The 12,935-nt window shown below is 50.2% G+C and overlaps 1 protein-coding gene across 1 annotated transcript in view; it reads left to right on the top strand.

Moving 5' to 3' along the window:
* Nucleotides 1-3,784: 3,784 nt before the first annotated feature.
* Nucleotides 3,785-12,935, top strand: part of ANP32A (acidic nuclear phosphoprotein 32 family member A) — a 38,157-nt gene continuing 29,006 nt past the window's right edge. Inside the window, exon 1 of the mRNA XM_046007536.1 lies at nucleotides 3,785-4,112. Coding sequence (XP_045863492.1) covers nucleotides 4,059-4,112 — 54 coding nt within the window. The 5' untranslated portion in view covers nucleotides 3,785-4,058. The remainder of the gene's footprint in view (nucleotides 4,113-12,935) is intronic.

Here is a 12,935-nt window from a genome sequence, read left to right as displayed (position 1 = left end):
CCTTTAGCCAGTCTTGTTCTAATGGCTCCTCATTCCATTATTTGCCTTTAAGGCATCTGTTTTTTTTTTTTTCCTTTATAGTTGTATTTTAATTCTAGAAATAAGAGCTTCTAGCTCTAGTTTTCTTCTTGGTGAATGGTAATCAAACTTTCTCTACCCCCAAATTATCTTTAATAAGTATGTTTAAGAATTGGATTCAAAAATTTCCAGTGATTTCCACACGGGTGTGCAGGTGATAGCTGTCGGTTTTGGGAGTTTTCCCCCCTTTTCAAAATAAACTATCTTTAGCTGGTTTTAAGATTTTTACTATTGGTTTTAAAAGTCACATAAAATGACTGCTTTCATCTAACAGTGCTTTTTCTCCATGTATAACCCACTGAAAAGGTAACTTCAATAATTAAAAAATAAATAAAACCACTCAATGCTTTATTAAGCAAACAAATTAATAGTTAACTTTTTAGATCCTGGACCTCAACATTCCTTCGCTATTCACATCAGAATGCAGTAGTCTTCACATTTGTTACCATGGATTTCAAAAGAATAATCTACATTTCTAAAGCTATTTATATAGAAAGACAAAAGAGAACATAATTAAGCTGGAGTCTTTCCATTGCATTGTCTTTTGGGGTCCAGGCAGCAGAACCATGATGTAGGTGAAAAAGTACTATGGCCAGGTTCCAATGTATGTGATTTAAGCTGAAGAACAAAAAGTTGAACTGTGAATAAATTAGCTCAACTCGGAAAGGGAGTGCTAACTAGAGGGTCTCCATCTTTGGAGACCAGACAAGGGCAAAGAGCTTAAATGGTAGCATCACTGTGGGTTGTTTATAAACAGTACTTTGCAACACCTATCAAGAAGCTAAGACACCCATTGCTCATACCTCTTGGAGAACAAAATAGGATACTCATTTGTTTGGCATGCTTCTTGAAGGAAAATATTCTGGAAGGCAGGAAGAGAGCTTTCCTTACTTGAAGGCCATCTTTCTCCCTATGGGCTCAAGCCTTTGAATTGTATCTCATTTATTCCTCTCAGTGTGAATCCAATCCAGCTCTAGAAGTTACAGACTGCAAATACTTTTGTAAGCTAACTCCCATTGTCAAATGGGCTTTTCTTACTCTATCTTCTGATACTCAGAACCATTCAGAGCATTTATTTCTACTATAATATGCAATGAAATGTAATTTAAGAAACAACTCTGCAAAATAAGAAATATAAGAGCAGTTGGGCTTTTTTTTTTTTTTTTAACATTTGGTCAAGTAGCATGGGGCAAAGCTTTAGCAGAGTTAAATTCCCACTTCCTTTTGATAAGAAAGTCAAAATCAATAAACACTTCTTAGAAATAAACTACAAACAACTCTATTTGTAAAAGTAGGAGGAAATCTCTTCTTTTAAACCACTTTGGAAAGATGAAAAGTATTCAATTGGTTATATATACTTTTTGGATATTTCAGCTTCTGTAAGATTGGAATCTAGTGAAGCCTTCTTTCAACTTTCTAACACCAATACAAAATGTCATCAAAATGTGTAAAAGATGCTTCTACAAACACTGTTAAGTTTAATGTTTTGGTCTGAGTGATCAAGCCATAATTTTTTCAGTTCCAGCTTGAATTTGTTTCTGTACACTCTCTTTAATGGGGATTTGGGCTTCCAAGTCATCTTCTTCAATCTGCATTAGGTGAGCTACTCGCTTCTGTTTAGCAGAGCTGGATCAGGAGCATCTCTGCATTTGATTGGCTGGCTTTTAAAGGATTATTCCTTTGGAAAGCCACTGTTCTATATCACATTGCTAGCACTGTGGACTTAATTGTGGTTAAAAATTCAAATTGAGGATGAGTATTTACCATCAAAGACAATGTAAACTTCAGTACTCCTATGTTACATAGCTTCTACACATCATATCGACTTAATGTGTGTGTGATGAAGAGCTCTGTTTTAGAACAACCTTAAATGCTATATCCAGAAATAACTGACTCTGGCAAATAGAGGTAATTTGGGGTCCCTGTATGTTCTTTAACAAAGCCAATACAATTTAAAAATAAATGAATTCCAACTACAAAAAATTGAGTTCAGTAAGATTAACAAAACTGAGGGAGACAAATGTCAGCTAAGTCAACAAGTCGAATACATTATACTATCTATATCCAGATGAAATAAAGCAATGACTTTCCATTTTTATTTTGCATTTCCCAGTTACTCAGAGTAAACATCACATTTCAAATTCCACTGATCATTTTATCTGAAACAAAAATTTACGGAGTAAAATGCTTAGCTGTAGGATTTTATGTTTACAATCCATCAGGTTACAATATTAAAGTTACTACAGTTTCTTCCCCAGTGTGAGCATTCTGTATGTGCGTTTTGTTTACATTCTGTCACTTTCTATTTCCTCCTAAACTTTATATGCTCAAGAAAGAAACTGTATTAGTGTTATGTAACAATACTTCAGATTTGCAACATATATACTGGTTTATCTCTCCCTTGAACCCATGTGCCTGAAAAATAAACACAATGTATCCCCCCACCAAAACCACCATGGAGTGTATAAGGGAGAGTGTAGACCTTATAGGTTTATAAGCACCGAAAAACAGTTGTGTGGAAGGGTAAAGATGTATCTGTCCTTGTTGACAACAAACCCCACGATTTATTAACAGCCCCAGGCAGCGAGTTTAGTGAATGACAAGGTCCAAGGCCTGGCCATAAGAAGTGGGTAACCCAGTGGGACTGAAGGCTTTTAGGTCTTACAACTAATGTGATGAAAACAAAAAACCCAAAACCCAAAGCAAGCAAACCGTAAAACCTGGATTAAGTGCTCCGAATAGAGCCTCTTTGGCAACCCAAATTGTACCAAATGATTCAGGGGGACGATTAGAATAAACTCTGCGCCGTTTTCTTTCACTAAGTCTACAAAGCCCATAAATTATGTTTGGTCCAGAAAACCAGGAGTTATTAGCACCTTCCGTTTTCACTTTTTAATATTCAATATATTCAGCAACAATCCTTAATCCATGGTCTTCATTCATTTATTGACTGAACAAGATCCTGGATGACTCCTGGTGATCGCTCCTTCCAGGCTGACCTGACATGACAGCAAACTGAAATGCCCCTCCGTGGAGAGGGTCACGAACCACGAGGAAAGTCATCCAAAGGTGGACCCATCTTGCTTTCATTTACTTGTTTATTAGGGGGGGCAGCGATGGCCGCGGCTGGACGAGGAAAAGGCGAAGGGGCGCGCGGGCAGTGAGCCGCAGCCTCGGGGTGGGTACCCACAGAAGTGGAGGGCAGCGGCCACGCTCTACCAGCTCCGCCCGCCGGACCCAGAAAATGACCAGCCCCTCCCCCCACTGCACCCTTGACCCCTCCCCCTCTTTCCAGGCCTTTCATCCGCCCGGTCATCCGCCGGGCAGCCCCGCGGTCCCCGGACCTCGCGCCGTCCGCCTCTTTAGCCAACCCGGTCCAGCGACGCGGGCAGGCCCAGGGCGGCTGCACGAAACCCTCGGTCGGGCGAGGACCCCCGACCCCGACCCCTCCGGCCGCGCCCCTCCCCCTCGAGTAACGCACCTGCGGCCCCGCCCCCGGCCAAACGCTGAGGCGGCGGCGGGCTGGCGAGGCCGAGCGGCTCGGCCTTCCAGGCGCAGTCACCTTCCCTTCCCCCGCCATTCTGCCCACCCCCCTAGCTCAGCCACCAAGCAGCCGCCGCGCTCCTCAGCCGCCCCGAAATCTAAAGGGGTCCGTCTCCGGCACCACAACCAAATGGCTGAGCCTCCCTGGCCGGCTGCGCAGCCCGCCCATTGGTCCCTTCCCCCCCCGCCGCCGCCACCATTGGCTGTTGCCCGGAGACTCTCGGCAGCGATTGGCTTCAGCTGTTGCCGCTCAGCCACCGGACCTCAGGTCCCGCCTCCTCCGTGATCAGGTTAGTGTGCGCCGCGGGTGCTGGGGGCTCGAGAACCGAGCGGAGCTGGTTGAGCCTTCAAAGTCCTAAAACGCGCGGCCGTGGGTTCGGGGTTTATTGATTGAATTCCGCCGGCGCGGGAGCCTCTGCAGAGAGAGAGCGCGAGAGATGGACATGGACAAACGGATTCATTTAGAGCTGCGGAACAGGACGCCCTCTGATGTGAGCATTTGCCAAAAATATCTCTGTCGGTCCATTCTCCTACTTTGTGTGTGTGTGCGTTGGGGGGAGGCACTTTTTTTTGAGGGGGGGCGCCCGGGAGGTGTGGGTTTGGGGGTCGGACTGCAAATGAATTGCAAGGTTGGGGGGTTGCAATGCCATCCGAGCATGTTCCGGCTGCCGCCGCCGCTGCCCTTGGTGTGTGACTACCTGTGCGTGTGCTCCCGCGTGTGCGAGTGTGGGTGCGAGAGTGTGCGTGCGAGTGTGCACCCACCGGGGGCCAGCGGGCGCACGCGTTTGGGTCGGAGAGAATGAGGCAAAATAACCATCTGAGCTCGCTGCTCCCTTGACTCCGTCTGGGGCGAAGATTAACGAGGGAGGAGGAGGGGGGCTGCCTCCTGGATTTAACAACAAAAAAAGGGGGTTTTATATTTTATAAATGAATCCCCCCTTCCGCCCCCCTCCGGCGCCTCCCCCCTCCCTTTCTCTCTCGCTCGCACACACACAATAAGTTTTGGGCTTCGCGAGTCCGGTTTAGTTTCTGATAAATGTGGGCCGAGGCCCCCGGGGAGAGCGCGTGGGGAGGGGGCTGCAGTGGAGTTGGGAATGGCTCGAGTTTAAAGTGCGTCTTCATTTCTTTGCAGTGATGAGGCGAGAGACGGGGGAGCCATATTTGTAACTTTGTAGTGTTCGTGAACGCGCCCTTTCTCTCCCTCCCTCCCTTTCTCTGCCTCCCTTCCTCTCCTCCTCTTTCTCCCTCACTCTTTCCACCCCACCTTCGGGCCAGATGCTGATGTTTCTTCCTTTCCTTGCGAAGGGAGGATAAATTGGAAGGGGGGAGGGATTTTCGAACGTGCAAAGGCACAGATAATCCCCGCGCCTCCCCACCTCGAGCGATCGCTATTCCAAGTTACCCAAAGGCTACGTCCCGGTCCCCCCTCACCCCTGCTCCTTCCGGCCTCGCTAAGATGCCAGCCTTTGAGCCCTTACGCCCCCCCCGGCCAGTCTTTCTCCAGGGTGGGCTCCTCGGCAGCCATTCGGCGCCTGGTTCATACATGGGCACGGGAAACTTTGTCAGGACGCGAGCTGCCCAGACCTGGTGCCCGTGGTGGGTATTGGCTGGGTCCAGATTTATGCGGGCATAGGAAACACGCAGCTCCGGGATGGGAGTTTGCCTTCTGGACGCCGTTATTGATTGGGCAGCGGCGGGAGTACGGCCGGAGGAAACTTACACGGATGGGAACTGGGAGGCTCGGGCGAAAGCCCACCCCCAAGGAGGGGGAAGGTGAGGGTGGGTTACTCGAACGCTCGTTTGTATTTCTGTCTCCCTCTCGCTTTCAAACAGTGTTTTATGCGAGTTGGCGGCTCTGGGGCGGAGACCCTGGCCGGCTCTTCTCCGGGCCCCTCCGGAGACCAGGGCGGCGCGGGCAGGAGGACCTCTCCTCCAGCCTCGGTGGCCAGGGTTCCAGAGTTGGGAGTTTGGGGAGCGCGGTGCGCTGACCTGTCGCCCCTTCAGCCCGTTAAAAACCGAATCCCTGGCGAAGGCAGGCCTTGCTTCCTCTTTTCTCTAGTTCCTCCCCCAAACCTGAGTGAGACTTTTGAAAACAAGATCCTTTTTGTGGTCCCCCCCCCATCATAACGCAGCTGTGGACTGTAGACGTGCAGTGCCTTATGGCGCGCAGGGCGGGGAGGGGGTGGCGGAGCGAGGGGAGGGGGTGCCCGCCGAGAAGGCAGGAGTTTCCGCGAACAATTTGCCGGCGGTCTGCCTTTCTCTGGCCGGTTTCATCCCGGCTTAGACCCCGAGCCAGAGGATTTGGGGGCTGGGTGTGGTGATGGGGGAGGGGGCCGGAGCCGCGGTCTTCCCGCGTACTTTCCGGAAGCCCCCCGTGCGGAGGGGGAAGGGCGCACAGTAGGGGGCCGGGGTCGTGGCGGGTGGGTGTGGAGGCGCGGTTCGCACCGCCAACCCCAGCCACCCGGCTGGCCAACTGGGAGCGAGATCGAAAGCGGGTCGAACCGGCTCTTTAAACTTCCCCGAGTGTGTGCTGGGGGAGGGGAGCGCGCCGCGCCGAACTGGGAGCGATTTCTCACGCTTCGCCCCCTCGCCTCCGAGTCTCCCAGCCCACTCGCCTGCCCCCTGCCTCGAGGCGGGGTGGGGCGCGGGAGGGGATGGAGGGGGCACTTTCGGCACATTTGGAGAGGAGGGGGTAGAGAGAAAGCTAGCTAATGAGGGACAAAAGGGGTGGGGGAGGAGGAACTATTTTTTTTAACCGTTCTTAAGACAAATAGCTTTCGGAGAGCGCCCCCTGCGCCCCTCCCCGCTGCGCTTCGCCCCCCCTCCACCCGGGGCCCCCTCACACCCACCTTCGGAGCCTCTCCCAACTCGGATCCGGGGGCTGGTGGCCACGCCGCGACGCCGAAATAGGACGAGCAGCCATGTTTCCCGGGTCTCGCGCGGCCCGCCCCGCCCCTCCCCCATGGCGCGGCCGGCGCCGAGCGCGGGGCTGCGAGTGCGGGCGCCGGGCTCCATACGGCGCGGGGCGCGGGCCGGCGGGCGGGCGGGCGGGCTGGCGCCGGGGTGGCCGGGCCTCGCGCGCGCGGGCCGGGCACGGGTGCGCCCGGCGGATCGCGGGCGGACCTCCTGGCTTCCTCAGCTGCTTCGGAGCTTGAGGTGTTTTGTTATTATTTTCATGAAGGCTAGGCCCGCCGGAGGCCGAGCCCGAAGGGCGCCGAGGCGTTATTGGGGGGCAGGGGCGGCCGCCGGGGCCCTGCTCGCCTGTGGCACGACTGCCGGGCGCCGGGCTGCCATTTTGTCACCGTGGCTGTTGTCGCTGGGGGGTGGGGGGGGTGCAGAGTCTTGCGCCATCGCCCCGACGGCCCCGGACGTGGAGGCAGCAGGGGAAGCCGGCTCCGGGGACCCCCGGTTGTGCTCTGGGCCCCGAGGGGGTTCTCCCTCCCTGCGACAACGGCCTGAGGCTCTGCTGGAGCGTCGCGGCGGCGGTCGCCCTGGGAGGGCGACGATCCTCCCCGCAAGTGCTCCCTCCACCCCCCGTCGCGCTCCCTTTCTCCCCCGCCCCTCTGCTCGCCAGTGTTTCGCCCTTCCTGCCGCTGGCGTTTTAGACGTAGTTAAATGTGGCCCTGAGGACGTACTGGTTGCCCCGGTCTTTGCTCTTTCGGAGGAACTGATAGGAGGGTTGGGGGAGAAATTAAACATGAGGTTTCTTTTTCGGGAGGGGGGCGCGCGCGCGACTCTAGCGGCCCTAACTGGAGCCAAGGACAGCAGCCGCTTACCCGGGAGGGACGAGTTGTCGGTGTGTTGGGGGAAACGCCCTCCGGGGCTGGGCTCTCCGGGAAGGTAGGTCGCGCTCCGGGTTTCAGGTGGGTGTTGCAGCGCCCTGCAGCTAGGAGAGCCCCCCCGAATCTTCCTCTGCCTCTCCCCCTTTTATTTTTTGCTTTGGGGAAGGCAGTTTATGGTAGTGAACGTAACCCTAAACCGAAAAGAGAAGGGAATAAGGAATAAGGTTTGCTTTTTAAAAAAGTAAGTGATGTCTTTCTGCCGACCGCCTTTCTGCGTCACGTCTCTGGCTTCTCTCCGGGACTTTTTAAAGAGCCGATGTCAGTGCTGGTTAAGCACCTCACTGGTTAAAGTGGTGTCTGCACGAGACTGGCTTTGATGGCAGTGCCGGGCAAATGCTGGCCAGGAAGCCAGGTTTTAACTTTGACCTTTGGAATACGTCGCATGATGTTTTCCAGACTGACTTACTGCCTAATTGGGTTCATGTAGCCTGATATTAACTCCAGTTTATGCAAGCCAACCAAGGATCCCCAGGCAGAAAACTGAGCTCCAGCTCAGTATGGTCATGGTTGGTTGTTTTGTTAATGGGGATTGCTGCTGGTGGTAATTTTGAGTCTGGGGGCTCCATGGCGAAGCTGGGTTTTGGAACTCCCATGGACCCAAGTTGGAATTCTGACTACTACAAAGAGGTAGGATAAGTTAACCTCCTCTTTGAACTTTAGTTTCCTCACCTGTAAAAGGGGAATGGTGATCCGGTTTAATGAGTAACGATCTGGCCCTCTGGTACTGAGTATGTGATGGTTACTGGAGAGAGAACTCGGGTGCCATAAGGCACAACTTTGAGCTTCTCTCTGGCTCTGGACAACAAGAACAGTAATAATAGTGAATGCTCACACAGCCCCACGCTGTGCCTGGCAGAGTTCTAAGTGGATTAGACAGATCAATTAATCTTGTGCTCACACCAGCACTGTGAGGTAGGTACTATTATTATTCTCACATTATACGTAGGGAAACTGAGGCATAGAGAACTTATCAGAACTCTTAGTCTCTGTTCTCTCTCCTGTGAAGCACCGTTTTTGGTCAGACATAGAGAGGAAGAGCTTTTTCTTCTCTGCCTTTAAAACAGTGTCCCCCTAAGAGAGATTGAGTTTCCTGTCATTGAAGGTGCAAACATGAACCTGGGATGGCCTCCCGGTTGAAGATATTGAGATGGATGGTCAGGACCAGGGGCTCTGATACAGAGGAAGCCGTACACTTTCTGAGTTTGGTTTAGAACATCACATCTGTTTACTCTGAAATAAGTCTGTCTTTTTAGGTGTTGGGGGATACATTTTGGGTAAGGAGAAGACTCTTCGGCAGTAGTTTATGTGGGATTTTGCGTGTAATGCATTCTCCATTTTTGTTTGTCATCGTCTACAGCCAGAAAACTGAAGAGAATTGGCATGGCCTCTGTACCAAGATGTAGTATACTAATAACAGCTCACGGATCATCTCCTTTAATCCTCCTTAACAACTCATTAGGGGTCGGCAGAGCCGGCTGACATCCTCCATGCTGCGAGGGTGGTCACAGTAGGCTACAGAGTTGAGTTCTCATCCCATCATTAAGCTAGGGGTCCCTTTAGTTGGACAGTAGGGACTTGGAGAGTTGTATAGTCCATTAGGTCCCAAACATGGGTCCTCATCAGAATCACCAGGGGAGTGTGTAAAATGCAGATCCTGCAAGGGTCATCAAATTCAGGGTCAGCTGCCTGTTTCTGTATCATGAACTAAGAATAATCTGTACATAGAAACATTGCAATCAATTTGATGATGTAGAACACTGAACTTTGAATCTCAGTTAAGTGAAATGTTATCCCCCCAAAAGAATTCCACTTGTCTTGTTAGGTAGTTATAACCCTTACTCCACCCCAAATTGTATTCTTTTTTTTTTTTTTTTAAGATTTTATTTATTTGAAATAAAGACAGCGAGAGAGGGAACACAAGCAGGGGGAGTGGGGAGAGGGAAAAGCAGACTTCCCACTGAGCAGGGAGACCAGTGCTGGGCTGGATCCCAGGGCCCGGGTTTCATGACCTGAGCCGAAGGCAGAGATGCTTAATGAAGGCAGACACTTAACGACTGAGCCACCCAGGTACTCCCCAAATTGTATTCATTATAGATTTTGAATTTTGTCAATAAAAGAATTGTGGAAATTTTGTTTTTTGTCATTATAAAAGTGCCTGTGTAGTATTGTTAGTTTTGTCTCTAGATAAAGTTTATTGTCTCGCCTTTTATAGAGAAAGCTTGGTGATCCTTGTTTGTGGGGTGATGGGTTCGGGATCTAGGTTTTTTTTCTTGTTTTGTGTGTGTGTGTGTGTGTGTTTTAATTCTTAAATTTTTTATTAAAATATGACAAGCCATTCATTTGGGTGGTGCATTAGGAGTCTTTCCAATTTCTTAAAGATTTTATTTATTTATTTGACAGACAGAGATCACAAGTAGGCAGAGAGAGAGGGTGAAGGAGGTTCCCTGCTGAGCAGAGAGCCCGATGCGGGGCTTGATCCCAGGACCCTGAGATCATGACCTGAGCTGAAGGCAGATGCTTAACCCACTGAGCCACCCAGGCGCCCCAGTCTTTCCAATTTCTTTTTTGTATACCCTTTAACTTGTTGATGCCTAGTGGAAATTGGCCTTGTTACCAATTTAGAATTGAGCACCCCTTCTACCTAGAAGTAATTTTGTGTAACCAACTAAAATTCCTCAGCTTGCATACTCCTGAGTATTTCAGAAGGTTTTTGCATATCTTGTAGTTAAATGGTTACTCTTAAATTTCACTCGGCTTCTTAGGGCTTTGGGGCCTGCAGAAGGTGCAGCAGCTGTGTCCTCCATGGCTGACATCAGACCCTCGGAACACAGATCATTGAAAGCCACAGATAATCCTGCAGTCTCTGGTTCTGCCCTGCTGCTCTCCCACCATGCATGTTTCCTGGGGAACAAACCAGCAACAAAGTGGCTTTGAGTTTCAGAGCCCTTTCTACCTCTGGCCTCTGGTACTTGAGCTAATGAGCAGAGGGAATAGAAGTAAGACTGGCCAGACCAGGGGGAGGAGGAGATAAATCTAAGGGGAAGAGTCCCAGCTCCCATAAATTCGACCTGTACTTAAGAGCAGCAGGCCGCCAACCCAGTTCCCTGTCTTGGCCGGGCGTGCACCCGCCAGCCTTTCAAGGTGACTTCCTCTAGAATTCACAGTCTTTTTGTATTTGTAATACAGGCACCTACTTGAACTATGGGACTGGTCATCCTGGAGCTTCAGTCCAAATTAATGATACCCCATTGAAATAAGAAACTTGGGGCTGTGGGTGGCCCTTTGTGGGTATTGTGTACATAGGATACTCCCCAGACATCTCAGCACTGTACTTGCCCTCTCTACCTTGGTGTAGTCGCTTGGGAGAGGACGCAGAGCTTATTGCTGAGTGGTGATGAGCCCTGGTCGCATGAACTTGCCCCAGTTGTTTGGCCTGAATTATGACAGGAAGAGGAGGAGGCTTATTATTCTGGTGTCCAGAGGGGGCCACTCCCTTCTAGATGGGTGCTACTGTGCCTCCCCACCCCATTTTGACCTGCCTACCCCCTGCACTTGCTAGTTGTCTGGTCTCTCAGGAAGTACACACCATCAGTTCCCCCATCACCACTGCTGCCTTCTCACAAATACAGAGAAACAGGGACCTGACTTGGAATCTGTAATCTTATGTTACCTTGAAATACAATTGTACAAATGATAAATACCCAACAATGATGTTTTCATTAGAGAGATGGAGTCTGGCAGGGATGGAGAATTGCGAAGGCATCTGTTATTCAGAACTTGTCATTTAATAAAATTGGTTGAAACAAGATGAGCAAAGCACCCATGGCCCTGGGCCACCTGCCTGGACAGGAAAACAGCCTCCTTCCATAGAACCAGTTGTCCTGATGATATTTGTCCATACAAAGTATGTAAACAAGATAAAATATCTTTGTTCTGCCACACCAGGCCCTGGCTTGTGCCCACTGAGCCGCACCCTGCAACCCCTGTGTTTCCACTCTGATCTATTTCGTGTCAGCCCCTCAGCTGCCCTGGTGCGCTCACCTATCTTCTTTACCAGAACTCGCTCTAGGCAGCGGATCTACAAGATCAGCTTACTTACTCCACTATCAGTTACCCTAATGTGGATTAAAGTCATGGCTGTCTTTCCCAGAGATGTTTGTGTTTGGAGATTCTGGTTTGGGGAGGAAATTAGCAGAGGACTATTAGAGACTTGTGTGCTGTTCTCAATTTTGCTCTTAACTGACTTGGACAAGCTGCTGGCTTCTTGGGGCCTCTGTTTCCTCTGCTCTGAAATGGGAGTATTGAATTAGATGGGTGGCTTTCCAACTCTCTGATCCTAACATAAAAATATGTTTCACACCACTACCCAGTATGTATATACTTATAGGTTACACAAAAAAATGACAAGATGCTTCCTTACTCCATGGAAAACACTTCTGTTCATTAAAAAAACAAACAAAAAAAACTGTTCTGGCTTTGACCCACCAATTGATCTTATTGCTTGTGATTATTTGAGAAGCATTAAAAGATGAATATTAAGCTTCCTTTACACCCAGACATCTTGTGATTTGATTTGGGAGAACAAGAGAAGGCCATTTGTAGCTTTGTGAAATCCCTCCACCTAAGGTCAATAGTGATTTCTCCTGCTTTTAAGCCAACTCGTCCCTGGGTCCCCATGTTCTCAAACGTGGCCCTTTGGTTTCACTCTAGCTCTTTCCCACTCCAAACCTTCACATGGCATTTAGGAATCCTTACCCTAAATTCATACCCCCAGGTGGACGCTTTCCAAGGTTCCTGGTTATGCCCAAGGGCCCCCAGCCAAACATGCCCCCCTCCTTCTCTGCACACTCACCGCCAGTCACTCTCCGTCCTCCGTGTGCCACGCCCTGTGCAGGTTGCCCACCGGCTCCGACATGTCCCAGCACGGAAGAGAGGCTGTTAGGGACAGAGAGGAGAGTGCCTTTGGCTCCTGCTTCCACCCAGACTACCTGGGTGGTGCTTCCTGTCTCTCTCCCACTTTGAGTCACGGCACTTCTCATCTCTCTGTAAAGGGATGGTAGAATAGTACCCACCACCCAGTAAGCGCTCAGTGAACCGTACCCATTATTGGTATTATGGTTGCTTCCGCTGGAGCACCATCGTCGGCATTCACTTACACACACACGTTAACAACAGACACATTATATAAAAAAGTCGCATTTGTTTCAGTAAGAAAGGAGGCTAGAAGCTAGAAGTTCTAACTTGGCAGAAGTCTTTTTCCTCACAAGCGGTTCAGTAGTAAATGTGTTGTTTCTAGATGCGGGTATGGCTGTAGCATCTCCATCCCGCTGAGCAGCCCCAGCACGGGATGCCATGCAGTTGCTAAAGACGGTAAGGTCACGCACTGCCCACCCTCTCCCAGACTGTGCCTTTGCTCACTGTCCAGGGCAGCCGCATCATACCCCCTCCCCAGGTTGCCCTCCGACCCCGTCC

Source organism: Meles meles, chromosome 6 (assembly GCF_922984935.1).
Source record: "Meles meles chromosome 6, mMelMel3.1 paternal haplotype, whole genome shotgun sequence".
Classification (NCBI taxonomy): domain Eukaryota; kingdom Metazoa; phylum Chordata; class Mammalia; order Carnivora; family Mustelidae; genus Meles; species Meles meles.
Note: the sequence above shows the minus strand (reverse complement) of the source record. Positions and strands in the feature narration are given on the sequence as shown.